Genomic DNA, 23,389 nt, shown 5'->3' on the forward strand with positions numbered 1-23,389 from the left:
TCCCACTCGCTCTCTGTGCTCCCTGCCCTACACTGGTGACGAGTCCCATTCCCCGCACACTCTCTTTGCTCACTGCCCTACACTAACGCCGAGTCCCGTTCCCCACTCACTCTCTCTGCTCACTATCCTACACTGGCGACGAGTCCATTCCCGCTCACTCTCTCTGCTTACTGCCCTACACTGGCGATGATTCCCGTGCCCCGCTCCCTCTCTCTGCTCACTGCCCTGTGCTGGTGATGAGTCCCGTTGCCCGCTCACTCTCTGCTCGCTGCCCTACACTGGCGACGAGTCCTGTTACCCGCTCACTCTCTCTGCTCACTGCCCTACACTGGCGACGAGTCCTGTTACCCGCTCACTCTCTGCTCACTGACCTGCACTGGTTCCCGATCAATTGAGGTCCTGATTTGAAAACTCTCACCCCTCCGTGGCTGGTCACCCCCCTCCCCATCTCCATAACCTCCTCCATCTCACCCCCTCCCCACCCTCATAACCTCCTCCATCTCACCCCCTCCCCACCCTCATAACCTCCTCCATCTCACCCCCTCCCCATCCCCATAACCTCCTCCATCTCACCCCCTCCCCACCCTCATAACATCCTACATCTCACCCCCTCCCCATAACCTCCTCCATCTCACAACCCCTCCCCATCTCCGTAACCTCCTCCATCTCACCCCCTCCCCATCCCCATAACCTCCTCCATCTCACAACCCCTCCCCATCTCCGTAACCTCCTCCATCTCACCCATTCCCCATCCCCATAACCTCCTCCATCTCACCCATTCCCCATCCCCATAACCTCCTCCATCTCACCCATTCCCCATCCCCATAACCTCCTCCATCTCACCCATTCCCCATCCCCATAACCTCCTCCATCTCACCCATTCCCCATCCCCATAACCTCCTCCATCTCACCCATTCCCCATCCCCATAACCTCCTCCATCTCACCCCCTCCCCATAACCTCCTCCATCTCACCCCCTCCCCATCCCCATAACCTCCTCCATCTCACAACCCCTCCCCATCTCCGTAACCACCTCCATCTCACCCATTCCCCATCACCTCCTCCATCTCACCCCCTCCCCATCTCCGTAACCTCCTCCATCTCAACCCCTCCCCATAACCTCCTCCATCTCACCCATTCCCCATCTCCGTAACCACCTCCATCCCACCCCCTCCCCATAACCTCCTCCATCTCACCCCCTCTCCTATTAATTTGCTCCACTTGAAAGTCTCTGATTTTAATCGCTCCACCATTGGCGGTTGTGCAGCAGTCAGAATCCGAAGGGCAGACTGCACAGAAACAGGCCATTCGGCCCAACCAGCCCATGCTGGTGTTTGGGTTCCATTCACATCTCCATCATCCCCCAGCTAACTCAGTCACTGTCACCCACAATGCCCTTCTCTCTTATCTATGAGTCCCTTTCCGCGCTCACTCTCTGAGCCCACTGCCCGACACTGGCAACGAGTCCCATTCCCGCTCGGGGGGGGGGACGGAGAGTGATCGGGGGGGGGGGGCGGAGAGTGATCGGGGGGGGCGGAGAGTGATCGGGGGGGGCGGAGAGTGATCGGGGGGGGCAGAGAGTGATCGGGGGGGGCGGAGAGTGATCGGGGGGGGCGGAGAGCGATCGGGGGGGGCGGAGAGCGATCGGGGGGGGCGGAGAGTGATCGGGGGGGGCGGAGAGTGATCGGGGGGGGCGGAGAGTGATCGGGGGGGGGCGGAGAGTGATCGGGGGGGGCGGAGAGTGATCGGGGGGGGGGCGGAGAGTGATCGGGGGGGGGCGGAGAGTGATCGGGGGGGGGCGGAGAGTGATCGGGGGGGGCGGAGAGTGATCGGGGGGGCGGAGAGTGATCGGGGGGGACGGAGAGTGATCGGGGGGGGCGGAGAGTGATCGGGGGGGGGCGGAGAGTGATCGGGGGGGACGGAGAGTGATCGGGGGGGACGGAGAGTGATCGGGGGGGACGGAGAGTGATCGGGGGGGGCGGAGAGTGATCGGGGGGGGCGGAGAGTGATCGGGGGGACGGAGAGTGATCGGGGGGACGGAGAGTGATCGGGGGGACGGAGAGTGATCGGGAAGGGGAGTGATTGGGGGGGACGGAGAGTGATCGGGGGGACGGAGAGTGATCGGGGGGACGGAGAGTGATCGGGAAGGGGAGTGATCGGGGGGGACGGAGAGTGATCGGGGGGGACGGAGAGTGATCGGGGGGGACGGAGAGTGATCGGGGGGGACGGAGAGTGATCGGGGGGGGGGGGGGGGGGGAGAGTGATCGGGGGGACGGAGAGTGATCGGGGGGACGGAGAGTGATCGGGAAGGGGAGTGAATGGTGAGTTAAGGGCAGAGTGACTGACAGTGAGGGGAACTGAGGGGAGAGGATAGTGAGTTGAGGGCAGAGTGAGGGCAGTGAGGGGGGACGATGGTGAGTTGAGGGCAGTGAGGGGAGAGGATGGTGAGTTGAGGGCAGTGAGGGGAGAGGATGGGGTGTGTGAGTGACAGGGAGGAGAGGAGCCCTCAGTGACTGCCGCTGACTTACTGGCGACAGTCAGCTTCACGGACGTCTGCTCGATGGCACTCTTTTGCTCGACCATGCAGAGATATTCGCCTTCATCGTCCAGCCTCACATCCTTGACTTTGAGGGAGACATTGCCCTGGTTAAAGGCCGTCTCAAAGAACTCAGTCCTGTTCATGTAGGCCTCAGCCTGTTGCTTGTCCACACCCGACCCAAAGGTGTACTTGCGAATGGGGATGTGACGATCTAAATCACTGCGAACCCACTGCAACTCCATGCCCGCCACGGGCTTCTCTGGAATCAGCTGGCATTCCAACACTGCCACCCCACCAATCATGGCAATGACAGGGTCTTTGGGTCCCGTCACCTTGAACACGGTATCTGGAACTGGACGAGAGGGAAATCGCCGGTGTTAAATCCATTCACTGAGAACAGCAATACAACAACATCCGCAAAGAAGCTGCATTAATATAGCTCCACTCATGACCACAGGAAATCCCAAATAGCCAATCGTATGGACACTGTTATAATGAGGGAATGTGTCAGCCAATTGAGATGGACCAAGATCACTGGGCTCCTCCAATCCGCTGCCTCTTCTCATTCCCCCCCCTCCCCCGATTTCCATCATTCCACCAATTAGCGGCCATGCCTTCCATTGGCGAGGCCGGAATTCCCCGGATTCCCCTTCCTAAACCTCTCCACCCTCTCTCTCCTTATTCAAACTGCTCCTTAAACCTTTCCTCTTTGTCTAGGATTTCCATTTCCCATCTCTGTGTGGCACAGGGTCCAATTCCGATCGATGGGAATCGCAAGAAGGTGGGGAGGAGGAGGAGGAGGCCATTCAGCCCATCAACTCTGCTCTGCCATTCACTGAAATCATGACTCATAGAGGTTTACAGCGTGGAAACAGGCACTTCGGCCCAACTTATCCTCTTTTTAAACCACTAAGCTAATCCCAATTGCCCGCGCTTCGCCCACATCCCTCTATACCCATCTTACCCATGTTTTTTAAAAGACAAAATTGTACCCGCCTCCACTACCATCTCTCGCAGCTTGTTCCAGACACTCACCACCCTCTGTGTGAAAAAATTTCTGATGCGAAAATCCTCAACTCCACTTACCTGCCTTAGCCACATAACCCTCGACTCCATAATTGATTAAAAATCGGACTATCTCAGCTTTGAACATATGAGCCAGCTCTATAGCCCTCTGTGGTAAAGAATTCTTTAGATTCACTACGCCTGAGAGGAAATTTCTCCTCATCTCTGTCTTAAATGGGCAACCCCTGATTCTGAGAATATGCTGTTTGGTCCTGGACTCTCCCACAAGGGGAAACAACCTCTCAGTGTCTACACTGTCAACCCCCCTGAGAATCCGATATGTATCAATAAGGTCACCTCTCATTTTCCTAAACTCCAGTGAGTACAAGCTCAGCCCACTCAACCTCTTCTCCATACCCGGGTTCAACCTAGCGAACCTTCTCTGGACTGCCTCCAAAGCCAGTATATCTTTCCTTGGGTAAGGGGACCAAAACTGTTCACAGTATTCCCTTCCTGCCCAAGATCCCCGTCTGGAATGGATTCCACTACATCCCAAATTCAGAGGATTTAAAGGTAGACAATAATCCCAGCGAAGGAGTTTCTCTTCTCATTGGGTATCTCAGTGTGTTTTACCCCATTAAACACGTGATGGTCAGCCATTTACTCCCGCCTCCACGTTGAAAGGTTGTGGGTTCAAATCCCCACTCCAAAGTCACGGGGGCATAAATGTAGAGCAACACTCTGCGCACAGCACTGAGGGAGTGCTGCACTGTCAGGCGTGTAGCTTTCGGGTGGGATATTTGGGTGTCTGTCCTCTTGGTGTCACTCTGCTATTACTTCCGTGAAAAGTTCTCCCAGATCATCATTAATCCAACAAGCAATACAAAGAACAAAGAACAGTACAGCACAGGAACAGGCCCTTCGACCCACCAAGCCTGCACCAATCACATTGTCCTATCTAGACCAACCGCCTGTATCCCTCTATTCCCCGCCTGTTCATGTCTCTATCCAGATAAGTCTTAAATGTCGCTAATGTGTCTGCCTCAATCACCTCACTTAGCAGTGCATTCCAGGCCCCCACCACCCTCGATGTAAAAAATCTTCCCCCCAGCACATCTCTACTGAACTGTCCCCCCTTACCTTGAACTTGTGCCCCCTTGTAATTGTCATTTCTGCCCTGGGAAAAAGCTTCCAACTGTTCACCTTATCTATACCTCGAAACAGATCATCATGCCATCATCTCATGGCGGTTTGTGGGATCTTGCTGTGTGAGTATTGGCTGCCACATTTCCCAGATTGCAACAGTGACTCTGGAGTATTTCGGGCGTCCTAAGTTTTCCCAAGGCCTTTCAGTAAGTGAAAATTAGCAATGGAGGGAGATTCAAACAGTTCTAACGTTAGTTAGTTGTACCGAGGGACTTTGCACTCGGCCTAAGCTGTGAGCAGTGTCACATGTGTGAGACTTAATAAGACAATATTCTTTAAAATATTCATCCTTTAATACAAAATAAAATATTCATCTTTGAGAGGAAATTGTGACCTCCTCTAAAACAAGGCCGGAGACAAACCCACAGGACCTGGCTGCCATGGGGACATGGGGCCCAGATCAAAACTTCTCAAAAATAAGGTGCAAGTTTTAACGCCTAGACACAGAGTAGGAAACAGGTGTCCTTGCTACTGTACAGACGTACAGTCAGTCAGACAAAGAGCTTGGGAAAGAAGACTGACAGCAGGTGCTGGAAAAAAAGGGGCTGTTTTGGTGTTAACTGCCAAGCAGAGTGCTGGTGAATTCAGAACCCCTGTTACAAGGGACCATGCATTCTGAAGGCTTGCAAGGAACTGCCAGAGAACACCTCACTACTGAAAGTGCATTTGATGATGGTCAGAGATTGAATGAAGGAGGGAACTCTGGAAGATTCACCCTGAGAGAAGAGATCCTGCTAAAGCTGGGAGGAGCTCGGAACTTAAAGGACAAGATATTTCTGCAAGATTGCAATGTAATGTATAAACGTGGCATGAAATATTTGGTTCTATTAAGAAGTTAATGGGAATACAATCTCTGTAGTTTAGTGTATTAGTTGCCTGCTCGGTAATTTTTAGTCAATGTTGATTTTAATGTGTTTGTTATAGTAAAAGTCTTAAAATGTGAAATCTTGCTCTGTGATTCTTTGCCCAGGAAATTTGCTTCCCTCCACGGGGATTGTAACAGTAGACAACTGTCCTGTTGAAAAGGCGGCCTCATGCGTACATCAATATTGAGTGAGGGGGCGGAGGTATCTCAGCAGTGCTGTCTCTCACCTGTCAGTGCAGAATGGATCCTGAGGAGGAGAATCAGAGACAGGGCCCAGGGCCCAATCCTCCAGGACATCCTCAGTGAAACCCCAAAGCCTGAACGTGCAGGCCCTGAAAGATAAGAGGCTTGCATTAGGGTTCGACATTAAACTTCTTTGCTCATGAAAGAAACAACTACAACAGCAACTTCTATCGATATAGCTCCTTTAACATAGAATCCATAGAACCCCTACAGTGCAGAGAGAGGCCATTTGGCCCATCAAGTCTGCGCTGACTCACTGAAAGAGCATCTTACCCAGGCTCTCTCCCCCACCCTATCCCCAAAACACATTTCCCATGGTTAATCCCCCTAACCTACACTCTTTGGACAATAAGGGTCAATTTAGCATAGCTAATCCCCCTAACATCTTTGGAGCGCAGGAGGAAACTGGAGCGCCCGGAGGAAACCTGCGCAGACACAGGGAGAACGTGCAGACTCTGCACAGTCTTTCAAGCCGGGAATTGATCCAGAGTCCCTGGCGCTGTGAGGCAGTAGTGCTAACCAGTGTGCCACCACTGATTTTCACAAGCTCTTCACAAGAGGGTCAATTTAAACGGTGAAGTGTGACACCGAACCAAAGCTGGAGATATTAGATCAGATGTCCAAAGCCTTGGTCAAAGAGGGAGGTTTGAAGGAGCGTTCTAAAGGAGGGAAGATAGGTAGAGAGGCCCAGGGGTTTGGGGAGGGGGAGTTCCTGAGCTGAAGATAACTGTAGATAAGTCAAGCAATGATGGAGCGATTGAAGTCAGGGGATGCTCGAGAGGCCAGAATTCGAGGAGCGTAGAATCTCTGACACTGCGTTCAGACGCTCTGGAACTAGAGATTACAGGGATGGGGGGGTGGGGCAAGGATCTGGATGGATTTGTAAACAAGGACAAGAGGTTTAAAATCTTATCTGGGAGTCAGGTGAGTGAGCTAATCGAATCTGTGGTCAATATAGCGCGAGGAACAACACTCCACATCAAGGAATCTTTCCCACTTCGACTTACAACCACTCGCGTGTCAGGAGGATTCGGAGTTTGACATTCAACCTCGTTGTTCCGATCCCAGTTAGTGTCACGACTGAATGGAAAGATTTCAGAATGGAAGGCTTGTTCAAAGGTTCAGAACTTGTACTTTCTTATAGAAAATGTAGACGAACAGAGTCACAGCTAATTCATTTAACAAGAAAACAATATTTATCACACATGAAAAGTTGGATTATAATACAATACTTCTTTATTCCCCCTTAGGTTCACAAATGAATACACGTTTCAAAATTAACAAAGTCCCTCTGGTCCTCTGTACTTCCAAGTGGCCTGTCGTTCATTGTATATTCCCTTACCTTGTTACTCCCCCCAAAATGCATCACCTCACACTTTTCAGGGTACAATTCCATTTTCCACTGTTCTGCCCGTCTAACCAGCCCACCTATATCGTCCTGTAATCTAAGGCTTTCCTCCTCACTATTTACTTTGTGTCAGCTGCAAATTTACTGATCAAGCCTCCCACATTCTCCTCTCAGTCATTAATATACACTACAAACAGCAAGAGAGCCAGCACCGATCGCTGTGGAACACCACTGGACACAGGCTCCCAGGCAGCAGGACAACCTTCGGCCCTCGCCCTCTGCCTCCTGCCACTGAGCCAATTTTGGATCCAATTTGCCAAATTCCCCTGGATCCCATGGGCTCTCACCTTCTTCATCAGCCTCCCAGGTGGGACCTTGTCAGAATCCTTACTGAAGTCCATGTAGACTACATCAACTGCACTACCCTCACCTACACACCTCCTCAAAAAATTCAATCAAATATGTTAGATATGATCTCCCCCTGACAAAGCCATGCTGACTATTCTCGATCAATCCTTTTCTCTCCAAGTGCAGATTAATTCTATCCCTCAGAATTTTTTCCAATAGTTTCCCCACTACTGAAGTTAGACTCACTGGCCGGTAATTTCCTAGTTTTTACCTACTTCCCTTTGTGAATAATGGTCCCACATTAGCTGCCCTCCAGTCCTCTGGCACCTCTCCTGTGGCCGGATGGGATTTGAAAATTGGGGTCGGAGCCGCTGCAATCCCCTACCTTGTGTCACACATCAGCCTGGGATATATCTCATCTGGGCCTGGGGATTTATCCACTTTTACACCCGCTAACACCTCCTCCCTGTCAATGCTATGTGAATTATATCACACTCCCTGATTTCTCGACCCACATCATCCTTCTCCATTGTGAACACAGATGGAAAGTATTCATTTAAAGCCTTACCTATGTTTTCTGGCTCGACATACAGACTGCCACTCAGATCCCTGATGGACCTTATTCTACCCCTGGCCATCCTCCTGCTCTTATTATACTTATAAAACACTTTGGGATTTTCCTTTATTTTGCCCACCAGTCTTTTAAGTCCCCCCCCCACCCCCCTCTTCATTTTCTATACTCCTCCAGGGCTTCCTAAGTTTGAGCTCCCTGAACCCACCACAAGCTTCCCTTTTCTTTCCTCATCCAACCCTGGATATCCCTTGACATGATGTGGAGATGCCGGCGTTGGACTGGGGTAAACACAGTAAGAGTTTTAACAACACCAGGTTAAAGTCCAACAGGTTTATTTGGTAGCAAATACCATAAGCTTTCGGAGCGCTGCTCCTTTGTCAGATGGAGTGGAAATGTGCTCTCAAACAGTGCACAGAGACACAGAAATCAAGTTACAGAATACTGATTAGAATGCGAATCCCTACAGCCACCCAGATCTTAAAGATACAGTCAATGTGGGTGGAGGGAGCATTAAGCACAGGTTAAAGAGATGTGTATTGTCTCCAGACAGGATAGCCTGCCTCTGTGCCCTGTATGAGAGCACATTTCCACTCCATCTGACGAAGGAGCAGCGCTCCGAAAGCTAATGGCATTTGCTACCAAATAAACCTGTTGGTCTTTAACCTGGTGTTGTTAAAACTCTTACTGTGTTTATCCCTTGACACAGTCAGAAGTCTCACAACACCAGGTTAAAGTCCAACAGGTTTATTTGGTAGCAAATACCATAAGCTTTCGGAGCGCTGCTCCTTCGTCAGATGGAGTGGAAATGTGCTCTCAAACAGTGCACAGCGACGCAACATCAAGTTACAGAATACTGATTAGAATGCGAATCCCTAAAGCCAGCCAGGTCTGACGAAGGAGCAGCGCTCCGAAAGCTTATGGTATTTGCTACCAAATAAACCTGTTGGACTTTAACCTGGTGTTGTGAGACTTCTTACTGTGTTCACCCCAGTCCAACGCCGGCATCTCCACATCATGACTATCCCTTGACATCCAGGGTTCTCTGGACTTGTTGCTCCCCCTCTTCACTTTCATGGGGAACATGTGGCCCTGTACTCTCTCTATTTTCTTTTTGAATGAATCCCACTGCTCTGATATATATTTTCCTACAAGTATCTGCTCCCAGTTAACTTTGGCCAGATCCTATCTTATCCTATTCAAATCAGCCTTCCCCCAATTCAGAAAACCTTATTTCTGGTATACTTTTGTTCTTTCCCATAACTACCCGAAATCTTACCGAGTTGTGGTCACTGCTACTGAAATGTTCCCCACTGACACCTCTACCACCTGCCCACATTCATTCCCTAAAATAAGGTTCAGCACCGCCCACTCTCTTGAAGGCTCAAAAAGCTCTCTGGACGCATTTTAAGAATTCTGCCCCCTCTAAGCCTTTCACACTTTGACTGTCCCAAAAAATATTGGGGGAGTTGAAATCCCTGATTATTATTACCCTATTATCCGAACAATTCTCAGAGATTTGCCCACATATCTACTCTTCTATCCCTCCCTGACTGTTTGGAGGTCTATAATACACTGCCAGCAATGTGACTGCCCCCGTTATGTTTCTAGGTTCTACCCATAAGGCCTCATTTGAGGAGCTTGCTAAAATAATCACTCCTTGATCAATGTTCCAGATTGTTTAGTTTTCACTTTGTAACAATCTCTAAGCTCAATAAAAGCCCAGTTTTAACTGAAACCAAATCCCTCCCCATGCAAACACCTTTGTCTAACACGATAGGTTTACCCTTCCACACTGCACTGAATTAAACCCACTTAAACTGTACTGTGTTTCCAATAGTTAAATACAAATATAGAACCCTTCAAACTACATCTGTTTTCCTGCCTTCTCCAGGCAGTACTGGGAATGCTTGTTAATCTACTCCGACTTTCACATTTAGGGTTGTGTGTGTTAGCGTATCCACCCAAGATTAATCAGACACTCTGTGTCCCCCGCACCCAGAGTTTATCAGACATCTGTGTGTGTGTGTGTCAGACACTGTCTCCCTCTATCAGACTGTAGCCTGGGTTCAGTGTGGCTCTTTCTGTATTTAGCCTGTTGGACTGTTTGATCTGAAGGTCATGGGTGTACAGAGAGTGCAAAGTCTCTCAACAGCTTCTTAGAGCCAGTTAGAGGAAGCTAAAGCAACAGGAACTAGTGCAGTGAGGGTGGGTGTGGCTCCTGTGTGTGGTGTGACCATTTTACAGGGAAGTCTTTTGAGAGAATGTACAGCCCAGAATATTCTGGATCACTCAAAGGGTATTCACACTCAGAATTCAACAATTCTTAAGCCCCTGTAAATACTGTCACACTCCCCAGGAACCCGCTGTAAATACTGACACACTCCCCAAGGACCCCCTGTAAATACTGACACACTCCCCAGGGACCCCCTGTAAATACTGACACACTCCCCAGGGACCCCCTGTAAATACTGACACACTCCCCAGGGACCCCCTGTAAATACTGACACACTCCCCAGGGACCCCCTGTAAATACTGACACACTCCCCAGGGACCCCCTGTAAATACTGACACACTCCCCAGAGACCCCCTGTAAATACTGACACACGACCCAGAGACCCCCTGTAAATACTGACACACTCCCCAGGGACCCCCTGTAAATACTGACACACTCCCCAAGGACCCGCTGTAAATACTGACACACTCCCCAGGGACCCCCTGTAAATACTGACACACTCCCCAGGGACCCCCTGTAAATACTGACACACTCCCCAGGGACCCCCTGTAAATACTGACACACTCCCCAGGGAACCACTGCAAATACTGTCACACTCCCCAGGGAACCCCTGTAAATACTGACGCACTTCCCAGGGGCCCCCTGTAAATACTGACACATTCCCTGGGGGACACCCTGTAAATACTGATCCATTCCCCTGGGACCCTCTGTAAATAGTAATACACTCCGTAAATAGTAACACACTCCACGGGGACCCCCTCTACATACAGACACACTTCAAGGGAACTCCCTGTAAATACAGATACACTCCCCGGGAACTCCTTGTGCATATAGACAATCTCCGAGGGGACTCCCTGTTAATATTCACATTTCCACTCCATCTGACGAAGGAGCAACGCTCCGAAAGCTTATGGTATTTGCTACCAAATAAATCTGTTGGACTTTAACCTGGTGTTGTGAGACTTCTTACTGTGTTCATCACAGTCCAACGCCGGCATCTCCACATCAATATTCAATTCCCCAGTTTGTTGGACTAATCTACATTCACCAGCCTATCAGACAGGGTATTCCAAATTTAATCTATATCCAGCAGCCTATCAGTGTAATCCATTTTGGTTTATTCATTCATGGGACATGGGTGTTGCTGGCCTGCATTTATTGCCCATCCCGAGTTGCCCTTGCACTGAGTGGCTTACTCGGCCATTTCAGAGTTAATCACATTGCTGTGGCTCTGGAGTCACATGTAGGCCAGACCAGCTAAAGACAACAGATTTCCTACCCTGAGGGACCTGAGTGAACCAGATGGCTTTTTCCAACAAACGACAATGGTTTCATGGTCATCAGTAGATTCTCAATTTTAGATATTTTTTCTTGAATTCAAATTCCACCATCTGCCATGACGCGATTCAACGCTGGGTCACATTAGCAGAGTTTCTGGATTAATCGTCTAGCAACAATATCAGTAGGCCATCGCCTCCCCAATATGTCTGCAGAACATGTACTGGATTATCTCTGAGCCCACTGGACTGGAGTTCAAACAAGTCATCCTCAATCACATGGGACTGCCTAAGAAGAACCTGACCTCAAAACCCTGCATTTATATAGCACCTTTAGCACTTCACAGAACAAAGAACAAAGAACAATACAGCACAGGAACAGGCCCTTCGGCCCTCCAAGCCCGCGCCGCTCCCCGGTCCAGGATTGAATCCTGAATCCAGGATCCCCGCCCAATTTTCCAGCCTATCTACATACCAATATCCTATCCACCGAGCTGTCCCTCACAGCTACGATGCTTTGTTCATTACAACCTATTAACTCACCCCCACCCCCCTATTCCAGACCATGTGATCCCCAGGGAAAGGCGAAAACCCAGAGTGAAAAACCCCAGGGCCAATATGGGGAAAAAAAAAAATCTGGGAAATTCCTCTCCGACCCCCTGAGGCGATCGAAACGAGTCCAGGAGATCACAATGGCCCTGATCGGAAAATGCTTCCCAACCCTAGTCATTTCCACTTCCATGAACACCATATGAATTCCCTGCCCCCGAGACAGGTTCCCAACTATCCGCAGTCTCGCTCTGTACTGGCACCAGCAAGATGATCATAGAATGAAGCCTTGAAACGAGAAACAAGGAACAATTAGCCCGCGCCGCTCCCTGGTCCAAACTAGACCACTCTTTTGTATCCCTCCATTCCCACTCCGGTCATATAGCTGTCTAGATAAGTCTTAAACGTTCCCAGTGTGTCCGCCTCCACCACCTTGCCCGGCAACACATTCCAGGCCCCCACGACCCTCTGTGTGAAATATGTCCTTCTGATATCTGTGTTAAACCTCCCCCCCTTCAAAGAACAAAGAACAGTACAGCACAGGAAACAGGCCTTCGGCCCTGCAAGCCTGTGCCGCTCCTTGGTCCAACTAGACCAATCGTTTGTATCCCTCCATTCCCAGGCTGCTCATGTGACTATCCAGGTAAGTCTTAAACGATGTCAGCGTGCCTGCCTCCACCACCCTACTTGGCAGCGCATTCCAGGCCCCCTCCAGGCCCCCACCACCCTCTGTGTAAAAAACGTCCCTCTGATGTCTGAGTTATACTTCGCCCCTCTCAGCTTGAGCCCGTGACCCCTCGTGATCGTCACCTCCGACCTGGGAAAAAGCTTCCCACTGTTCACCCTATCTATACCCTTCATAATCTTGTATACCTCTATTAGATCTCCCCTCATTCTCCGTCTTTCCAAGGAGAACAACCCCAGTCTACCCAATCTCTCCTCATAGCTAAGACCCTCCATACCAGGCAACATCCTGGTAAACCTTCTCTGCACTCTCTCCAATGCCTCCATGTCCTTCTGGTAGTGCGGCGACCAGAACTGGACGCAGTACTCCAAATGCGGCCTAACCAGCGTTCTATACAGCTGCATCATCAGACTCCAGCTTTTATACTCTATACCCCGTCCTATAAAGGCAAGCATACCATATGCCTTCTTCACCACCTTCTCCACCTGTGTTGCCACCTTCAAGGATTTGTGGACTTGCACACCTAGGTCCCTCTGTGTTTCTATACTCCTGATGACTCTGCCATTTATTGCATAACTCCTCCCTACATTATTTCTTCCAAAATGCATCACTTCGCATTTATCCGGATTAAATTCCATCTGCCACCTCTCCGCCCAATTTTCCAGCCTATCTATATCCTGCTGTATTGCCCGACAATGCTCTTTGCTATCCGCAATTCCAGCCATCTTTGTGTCATCCGCAAACTTGCTGATTACACCAGTTACACCTTCTTCCAAATCATTTATATATATCACAAATAGCAGAGGTCCCAGTACAGAGCCCTGCGGAACACCACTGGTCACAGACCTCCAGCCGGAAAAAGACCCTTCGACCACTACCCTCTGTCTCCTATGGCCAAGCCAGTTCTCCACCCATCTAGCCACTTCTCCTTGTATCCCATGAGCCTTAACCTTCTTAACCAACCTGCCATGTGGGACTTTGTCAAATGCCTTACTGAAATCCATATAGACGACATCCACGGCCCTTCCTTCATCAACCGTTTTTGTCACTTCCTCAAAAAACTCCACCAAATTTGTAAGGCACGACCTCCCTCTTACAAAACCATGCTGTCTGTCACTAATGAGATTGTTCCGTTCTAAATGCACATACATCCTGTCTCTAAGAATCCTCTCCAACAACTTCCCTACCACGGACGTCAAGCTCACCGGCCTATAATTTCCTGGGTTATCCCTGCTACCCTTCTTAAACAACGGGACCACATTCGCTATCCTCCAATCCTCAGGGACCTCACCCGTGTCCAAAGAAGCGACAAAGATTTCCGTCAGAGGCCCAGCAATTTCATCTCTCGTCTCCCTGAGCAGTCGAGGATAGATGCCATCAGGCCCTGGGGCTTTGTCAGTTTTAATGTTCCCTAAAAAACCTAACACTTCCTCTCTCGTAATGGAGATTTTCTCTAACGGGTCAACACCTCCCTCCGAGACACTCCCGGTTAACACGCCCCTCTCCTTCGTGAATACCGATGCAAAGTATTCATTTAGGATCTCCCCTATTCCCTTGGGTTCTAAGCATAATTCCCCTCCTTTGTCCCTGAGAGGTCCGATTTTCTCCCTGACAACTCTATTGTTCCTAACGTATGAATAGAATGCCTTAGGATTCTCCTTAATCCTGCCTGCCAAGAACATCTCGTGCCCTCTTTTTGCCCTTCTAACTCCCCGTTTGAGGTCTTTCCTACTCTCTCTGTATTCCTCCAGAGCTCCATCTGTTTTCAGTTGCCTGGACCTAACGTACGCCTCCCTTTTCATTTTAATCAGATCCTCAATTTCCCTGGTTATCCACGGCTCTCGAATCCTACCTTTCCTATCTTTCCTTTTTACAGGCACATGCCTATCCTGCAGCCTTATCAATAGTTCCTTAAAAGACTCCCACATGCCAGACGCGGACTTACCCTCGAACATCCTCTCCCAATCAACATCCACCAATTCCTGCCTAATCCGGCTATAGTCAGCCTTCCCCCAATTTAGCACCCTGCCCGTAGGACAGCACTCATCCTTGTCCATTACTATCCTAAAGTTAACAGAGTTGTGGTCACTATTTGCCACATGTTCCCCTACCGAAACTTTGACGACCTGACCGGGCTCATTTCCCAGAACTAGGTCCAGTATAGCCCCCTCTCTAGTCGGGCTATCTACATACTGTTCCAAAGAACCTTCCAGTACGCATTTTACAAATTCCTCCCCGTCCGGTCCCCCAGCTCTCAGCACTTTCCAGTCTGTGCCAGGGAAATTAAAGTCCCCCACTACAACTACCCTATGTTTTCTGCACCTATCCAGAATCTCCTGACATATCCTTTCCTCCACTTCCCGTGGGCTGTTGGGTGGTCTGTAGTACACCCCCAGCATAGTGACTGCACCCTTCCTGTTTCTGAGTTCCACCCACAGCGACTCAGTACATGACCCCTCTAAGTTGTCTACCCTCTGCACCGCGGTAATATGCTCTTTAACTAATATCGCTACTCCCCCACCTTTTTTAGCCCCTCCTCTGTCTCGCCTAAAACACTGATACCCCGGAATATTCAGCTGCCAGTCCTGTCCTTCTTTTAACCAAGTTTCCGTCACCGCAACCACATCCAAATTCCGCACAAGCATTAAGGCCCTAAGTTCGTCTGTTTTACCCGTTACACTCCTCGCATTGAAGCAGATGCACTCCAGACCTCCAGGCCCAGTCAGGTCCTCCTCCTCCAGAGTGCTCCTCTTCTTAGCTAGCCTTGCCCTGGCCCCCAGCTCGACCCCAGCCTCAGTATTTACTGACCTCCTGTTTTGTTCCCCACCCCCCTGCCACACTAGTTTAAATCCTGCCGAAACACTCGAGCAAAACTCCCAGCCAGGATATTTGCTCCCTTCCAGTTAAGGTGTAACCCATCCTTTCTGTACAGTTGCCATCCTGACTTGAAGATTTCCCAGTTATCTATGAATTTAAAACCCTCCCTCTTGCACCAGTCCTTTAGCCACGCGTTCAACTGTAGAATCTCCCTGTTCCGAGCCTCACTTGCACTAGGCACCGGGAGCAGTCCAGAGATTGCTACACTGGAGGTCTTACTTTTTAGCCTAGCACCCAACTCCCTGAATTTCTCTCGTATGACCCCCCTGCTCTTCCTACCTACATCATTTCCCCCAATGTGTACAATCACATCCGTTTGACTACCTTCCTTTTAAAATATGCTTCCTACCCTCTCGGAGACATCCAGTACCCCGGCACCAGGGAGGCAGACTACCATCCTGGATTCTCGTTCAGTCCCACAGAAGCGCCTGTCCGTGTCTCTAACTATTGCGTCCCCCACAACTATCGCTCTCCTAAACCCCTTCTTTCCCTTCCGGACCCCTGAGCCTGTCCCCGTGGAGGCGATCTGGTCCTCGTGGCTTACCCCTGGAGGGTCATCCCCCTCCACAGAATCCAAAACAATATACCTATTGTGGAGGGGGACAACCACAGGGGATCCCTCCACAGACTGCTCACTCCCTTCCCTTCTCCCATCTGTTGCCCATCCCTTTCTCTTATGGGAGACTGCCACTGGGGTGCTTTCTGGCACATCACCCTTCTGACTATTACCCCTCCTAACCGTGACCCACGTGTCTTCCTTCCGAGACCCTGGTGTCACTACCTGACTATAACTTTTATCTATGACTCTCTCATTTTCCCTAACTAAACTGAGTTCATCGAGCCTCAGCTCCAGCTCCCTTACACGATCCTTCAGGAGATGCAGTTCCACACATCTGGCACAGATATGGACTTCCGGGAGGCAAGTTGTCTCCAGGAACTCCCACATCCCACACCGAATGCAGTATACTGGCCTCCCACTCATACCAGCCATGTCCTTTTTAGTTTTGGGGATAAAACAAAAAGGGGGTGTAACCGAAGAAAAACAAACAAACAACCTTCCTCGCCGAAGCCCTGTGAGCCAAAGCCCTTTTAGCTCTCACTCTGTCCCCTGCTCACTCCACTGCCCGCTAACGACGCTGCCCGCTCAAAGGTGCGCCCTACTTTTAAACCCTCCAAAATCTTCCCAGGCTGCTGCTGGGCCTATTTCCTGTTTAGAAAAAAAAAACCTCCGATTTTTTTCACTAATTGAACTGAAAAATAATTAAATAAATTAATTACTCTACTGCAGCCCGAGCAGCACTCCCACAGTGAGACACCAACTGTCACACTCTACTGCAGCCCGAGCAGCACTCCCTCACTGAGACACCAACTGTCACTCTCCACTGCAGCCCGAGCAGCACTCCCTCACTGAGACACCAACTGTCACTCTCCACTGAAGCGGGTCTCATAGGAACATAGGAATTGGGAGTAGGAAAATCAGCCCTTTAATCCTGCTCCACCATTCTATATGTTCATGACTGATTTCCTGCCTGTTTCTCATCACCCTTTATCCAGCTTTACAGCTGAAACATATCTGTCTCGTTCCTGAATCTGTTGATTGAGTCTGTCTCCACTGCACTCTGGGGCAGTGAGTTCCACAGGTTCACAACTCTCCGAGAGAAATCGTTTCTCCTCATCTCAGAACCTCTCACTCTATGGGTGGGATTTTACAGCCTTGCTTGGGCGAGACCGGAAATTCCTGCCCGACGTCAATGGAGATTTCCGTTGTTGGACCCTTGCCCGCTCCGATTCAGTCTACCCGACCATAAGACCATAAGACATAGGAGCAGGATTAGGCCACTCGGCCCATCAAGTCTGCTGCGCCATTCAATCACGGCTGATACTTTTCTCATCCCCATTCTCCTTCCTTTTCCCCATAACCCCTGATCCCCTTATTAATCAAGAATCTATCTATCTCTGTCTTAAAGACACTCAATGACCTGGCCTCCACAGCCTTCTGCGGCAAAGAGTTCCACAGATTCACCACTCTCTGGCTGAAGAAATTCCTCCTCATCTCTGTTTTAAAGAATCGTCCCTTTAGCCTGAGGTTGTGCTCTCTGGTTCTAGTTTTTCCTCCTCGTGGAAACATTCTCTCCACGTCCACTCTTTCCAGGCCTCGCAGTATCCTGTAAGTTTCAATAAGATTCCCCCTCATCCTTCCAAACTCTAACGAGTACAGACCCAGAATCCTCAACCGTTCCTCATACGACAAGCTCTTCATTCCAGGGATCATTCTTGTGAACCTCCTCTGGACCCTTTCCAAGGCCAGCACATCCTTCCTTAGATACGGGGCCCAAAACTGCTCACAATATTCCAAATGGGGTCTGACCAGAAACTTATACAGTCCCAGAAGTACATCCCTGCTCTTGTATTCTAGCCCTCTTGACATGAATGCTAACATTGCATTTGCCTTCCTAACTGCCGACTGAACCTGCACATTAACCTTAAGAGAATCTTGAACAATGACTCCCAAGTCCCTTTGTGCTTCTGATTTCCTAAGCAATTCCCAATTAGAAAATAGTCTGTGCCTCCATTCCTCCTTCCAAAGTGCATAACCTCACACTTTTCCACCTTGTATTCCATCTGCCACTTCTTTGCCCACTCTCCGCACCTGTCCAAGTCCTTCTGCAGCCCCCCCCCTCACTGCCTGGCCACGCTTCCACAATACTACCTGTCCCTCTGCATATCTTTGTATCATCTGCAAACTTAGCAACAGCGCCTTCAGTTCCTCCTTCCAAATCGTTAATGTGTATTGTGAAAAGTTGTGGTCCCAGCACTGACCCCTGAGGCACACCACTAGTCACCGGCTGCCATCCTGAGAAAGACCCCTTTATCCCCACTCTCTGTCTTCTGCCAGTCAACCAATCCTCTATCCATGCCAAGTTCTTACCCGTAGCACCATGGGCTCTTAACTTATTTAACAGTCTCCTATGCGGCACCTTGTCAAATGCCTTCTGGAAATCTAAATAAATCACGTCCACTGGTTCTCCTTTATCTAACTTCCTTGTTACCTCCTCAAAGAACTCTAACAGATTTGTCAGACATGACTTCCCCTTGACAAAGCCGTGCTGACTCAGTCCTACTTTATCATGCACTTCCAAGTATTCCACGATCTCATCTTTAATAATGGACTCTAAAATCTTGCCAATGACTGAAGTCAGACTAACCAGCCAATAATTTCCCGTCTGCTGCCTCCCTCCCTTCTTAAACAGTGATGTCACATTAGCTACTTTCCAGTCCCCTGTTACATTTCCACTCCATCTGACGAAGGAGCAGCGCTCCGAAAGCTTATGGTGTTTGCTACCAAATAAACCTGTTGGACTTTAACCTGGTGCTGTGAGACTTCTTACTGTGTTCACCCCAGTCCAACGCCGGCATCTCCACATCGTCCCCTCCCTGACTCCAGTGATTCCTGAAAGATCACCACCAATGTCTCCACAATTTCCTCAGCTATCTCTTTTAGAACCCTGTGGTGTAGTCCATCATTTAGAACACGCTCTGGAGTGTGGCAACTAGGAGATTTTCACAGTAACTTCATTGCAGTGTTAATGCAAGTCTACTTGTGACAAAAAATAAACTTTAAACTTTAGTTATATTCATTTTGAAACCATTCCTATACAGTAAACCCATTGAACATGCTGTGTTTTCATTTGGTCCATAATGTTGGATAAAACTGGCACCTCCTTGTTCTTTGTTCTAAGCAGTTGGGAAGGGGTAAATTCAAAACATTACAATTGCTTTAGATTAAGATAGGAACATACTCAGATACTTTTTAAAAAGTGCACACGGTTAATTTTTCATTTCATTTCTGATTTAGAGTTGGTATCCATAATAAAGTGATATAATTCATCCATTATGTTTCAAATTAAAGGCACTTATGGGCCATTAAAAATGCAAAGCCATTTTTGAAAGTCCAAAGATGTGTAGGTTAGATGGATTGGCCATGCTAACTTGCCCTATCGTGTCCCAGGATGTGTAGATTAGGGGGATTGGCCATTCTAAATTGTCCTCAAGCGTGTAGGTTAAGGGAGATTAGCTGGGTAAATGTGTGGGGTTACAGAGATAGGGCGGGGAGTGGGCCTCAGTAAGATGCTCTGTCGGAGAGTTGGTGCATGGGCTGGATGACCTCCTTCTGCACTGTGGAGACTCCATGGGCAGGGATTTAAGGACTCGCTCGTCCCAAAACTGTAAAATCCCGCCCGAGGTCGACGGACTTTTTCCCGGTCCGCCCCTCACCCACTCCGATTCCCTTGGTGGGCGGGGCAGTTAAATTCCAGCCGATGGGTGGGATTTTCCAGCCTCGCTCGCCCCAAGACTGGAAAATTCCATCTGAGGTCAATTGACCTTTCCATTGTCCGCCCGTCGCCCACTCTCACTCCCATGGCAGGCAGGATAGTTAAATTCCGATTTATAGGCGGGATTTTCCAGCCTCGTTCACCCCAAGACTGAAAAATTCCACCAGAGATCAACGGACCTTTCCATGATCCGCCTGCTCCGATTCCCATGGCTGGTGGGATGGGAAAATCCCACACTATGATTCTAACTACCAGCCTCTACTCATACTCCCCCTCATTTCTCCAATGTGCTTTTTCACCTCCTCTCTGTATTCCCCTTGGTTCTCAATTATATTTTCGACCTGAAACCTGTCATAAGCACACTTTTCCCTCTTTATCTGAATTTCTACTTCTTCTTTCATCCAAGGAGCTCTGGATTTGCTCTCCTTACCTTTCCCTTTCTGGGATCTATACCTTGACTGTGCCTGGACTTGGCTTTCTTTGGACATGGCCAATTGTTCACGTTCTTCTTACCAACCTATGGCTCCAATTTCAGGGGCTCCACACCCATTCCTATCCCAATTGAAGTTCGCTTTCTCCCAGTTAATTATTCTTGCTCTGCATTGTTACTTGTCCCCGCCACAGCAAACCTAAACCTTACAACGCAATGGTCATTGTTCCCTAAACATTCCCCCAATGGCAAGATGGATACACTGGCTCGGTCATGGAAGATAGAGGGTAGCAGTGGAAGGGTGTGTTTCTGAATGGAGGGCTGTGACAAGTGGTGTTCCTCAGGGATCAGTGCTGGGACCTTTGCTGTTTGTAATATACATAAATGATTTGGAGGAAAATGTAACTGGTTTGATTAATAAGTTTGCGGATGACACAAAGGTTCGTGGATTTGCAGATAGCGATGAGGACCATCAGAGGTTACAGCAGGATATAGATCGGTTGGAGACTTGGGCGGAGAGATGGCAGATGGTGTTTAATCTGGACAAACGTGAGGTAATGCATTTTGGAAGGTCAAATAAAGATAAGAATTATACAGTAAATGGCAGAACCCTTAAGAGTATTGATAGGCAGAGGGATCTGGGTGTACAGGTACACAGGTCACTGAAAGTGCCAATGCAGGTGGAGAAGGTAGTCAAGAAGGCATATGGCATGCCTTCATCGGCCAGGGCATTGAGTTTAAAAATTGGCAAGTCATGTTGCAGCTTTATAGAACCTTAGTTAGGCCGCACTTGGAATACAGTGTTCAATTCTGGTCGCCACACTACCAGAAGGATGCGGAGGCTTTGGAGAGGGTACAGAAAAGATTTACCAGGATGTTGCCTGGTTTGGAGGGCAATAGCTATGAGGAGAGGTTGGAGAAACTTGGTTTGTTCTCATTGGAATGATGGAGGTTGAGGGGCGACCTGATAGAAGTCTACAATGTTATGAGAGGCACGGACAGAGTGGATAGTCAGAAGCTTTTTCCAGGGTGGAAGAGTCAATTACTAGAGGGCATAGGTTTAAGGTGCGAGGGGCAAGATTTAAAGGAGATGTACGAGGCAAGTTTTTTTACACAGAGGGTGGTGGGTGCCTGGAACTCGCTGCCAGGGGAGGTAGTGCAAGCAGATACGATAGTGACTTTTAAGGGGTGTCTTGATAAATACATGAATAGGATGGGAATAGAGGGATGTTGCCCACGGAAGAGTAGGGGGTTTTAGTTCAGTCGGGCAGCATGGTCGGTGCAGGCTTGAAGGGCCCAAGCGCCAGTTCCTGTGCTATAATTTTCTCTGTCCTTCGACACTTGATCCACTTATCCCACCTCATTCCTACGAACCTTGTCCACCAATATCTCTTTTCTCATTAGACTAGAAACAGATTGCGATGGAAACATTTCCAGGACACATCCCAGGAATTCCTGCCCCTCTCGGCCACTGTCCAAAATGGGCTGAAAGTGGGAAGATGAGCATGAACTTGGGGTGAGGAGACCCACTCGACTGTGAACAAGCGTACTGACCCCCGCTGCTTTGAACTCCCCACTCACCAAAGACTCTCTCTATAATACTGGGTGCTGGGGCCCTCTCTCTATAATACTGGGTGCTGGGGCCCTCTCTCTATAATACTGGGTGCTGGGGCCCTCTCTCTATAATACTGGGTGCTGGGGCCCTCTCTCTATAATACTGGGTGCTGGGGCCCTCTCTCTATAATACTGGGGCCCTCTCTCTATAATACTGGGTGCTGGGGCCCTCTCTCTATAATACTGGGTGCTGGGGCCCTCTCTCTATAATACTGGGGCCCTCTCTCTATAATACTGGGTGCTGGGGCCCTCTCTCTATAATACTGGGTGCTGGGGCCCTCTCTCTATAATACTGGGTGCTGGGGCCTCTCTCTCTCTATAATACTGGGTGCTGGGGCCCTCTCTCTATAATACTGGGTGCTGGGGCCCTCTCTCTATAATACTGGGTGCTGGGGCCCTCTCTCTATAATACTGGGTGCTGGGGCCCTCTCTCTATAATACTGGGTGCTGGGGCCTCTCTCTCTATAATACTGGGTGCTGGGGCCCTCTCTCTATAATACTGGGTGCTGGGGCCTCTCTCTCTCTATAATACTGGGTGCTGGGGCCCTCTCTCTATAATACTGGGTGCTGGGGCCTCTCTCTCTATAATACTGGGTGCTGGGGCCTCTCTCTCTATAATACTGGGTGCTGGGCCTCTCTCTCTATAATACTGGGTGCTGGGCCTCTCTCTATAATACTGGGTGCTGGGCCTCTCTCTCTATAATACTGGGTGCTGGGCCTCTCTCTATAATACTGGGTGCTGGGCCTCTCTCTCTATAATACTGGGTGCTGGGCCTCTCTCTATAATACTGGGTGCTGGGGCCTCTCTCTATAATACTGGGTGCTGGGGCCCTCTCTCTCTATAATACTGGGTGCTGGGCCTCTCTCTCTATAATACTGGGTGCTGGGGCCTCTCTCTCTCTATAATACTGGGTGCTGGGGCCCTCTCTCTCTATAATACTGGGTGCTGGGCCTCTCTCTCTATAATACTGGGTGCTGGGGCCTCTCTCTCTCTATAATACTGGGTGCTGGGCCTCTCTCTCTATAATACTGGGTGCTGGGGCCTCTCTCTCTCTATAATACTGGGTGCTGGGCCTCTCTCTCTCTATAATACTGGGTGCTGGGCCTCTCTCTCTATAATACTGGGTGCTGGGCCTCTCTCTCTATAATACTGGGTGCTGGGCCTCTCTCTCTATAATACTGGGTGCTGGGGCCCTCTCTCTATAATACTGGGTGCTGGTGCCTCTCTCTCTCTATAATACCGGGTGCTGGGGCTCTCTCTCG

General features: G+C 49.5%; 1 protein-coding gene across 1 annotated transcript in view; it reads right to left on the bottom strand.

Annotated features, from left to right (window-relative positions):
• LOC144497627 (butyrophilin subfamily 3 member A1-like) overlaps positions 1 to 23,389 on the bottom strand; it is a 101,923-nt gene that overhangs the window by 25,532 nt on the left and 53,002 nt on the right. The window contains exons 9-10 of the mRNA XM_078219068.1: positions 5,842 to 5,946; positions 2,528 to 2,890 (exon numbers count right to left, since the gene is read on the bottom strand). Of these exons, the coding sequence (XP_078075194.1) occupies positions 2,528 to 2,890; positions 5,842 to 5,946 (468 nt within the window). The remainder of the gene's footprint in view (positions 1 to 2,527; positions 2,891 to 5,841; positions 5,947 to 23,389) is intronic.

The sequence above is a fragment of the Mustelus asterias genome, chromosome 8 (genome assembly GCF_964213995.1).
Source record: "Mustelus asterias chromosome 8, sMusAst1.hap1.1, whole genome shotgun sequence".
Classification (NCBI taxonomy): domain Eukaryota; kingdom Metazoa; phylum Chordata; class Chondrichthyes; order Carcharhiniformes; family Triakidae; genus Mustelus; species Mustelus asterias.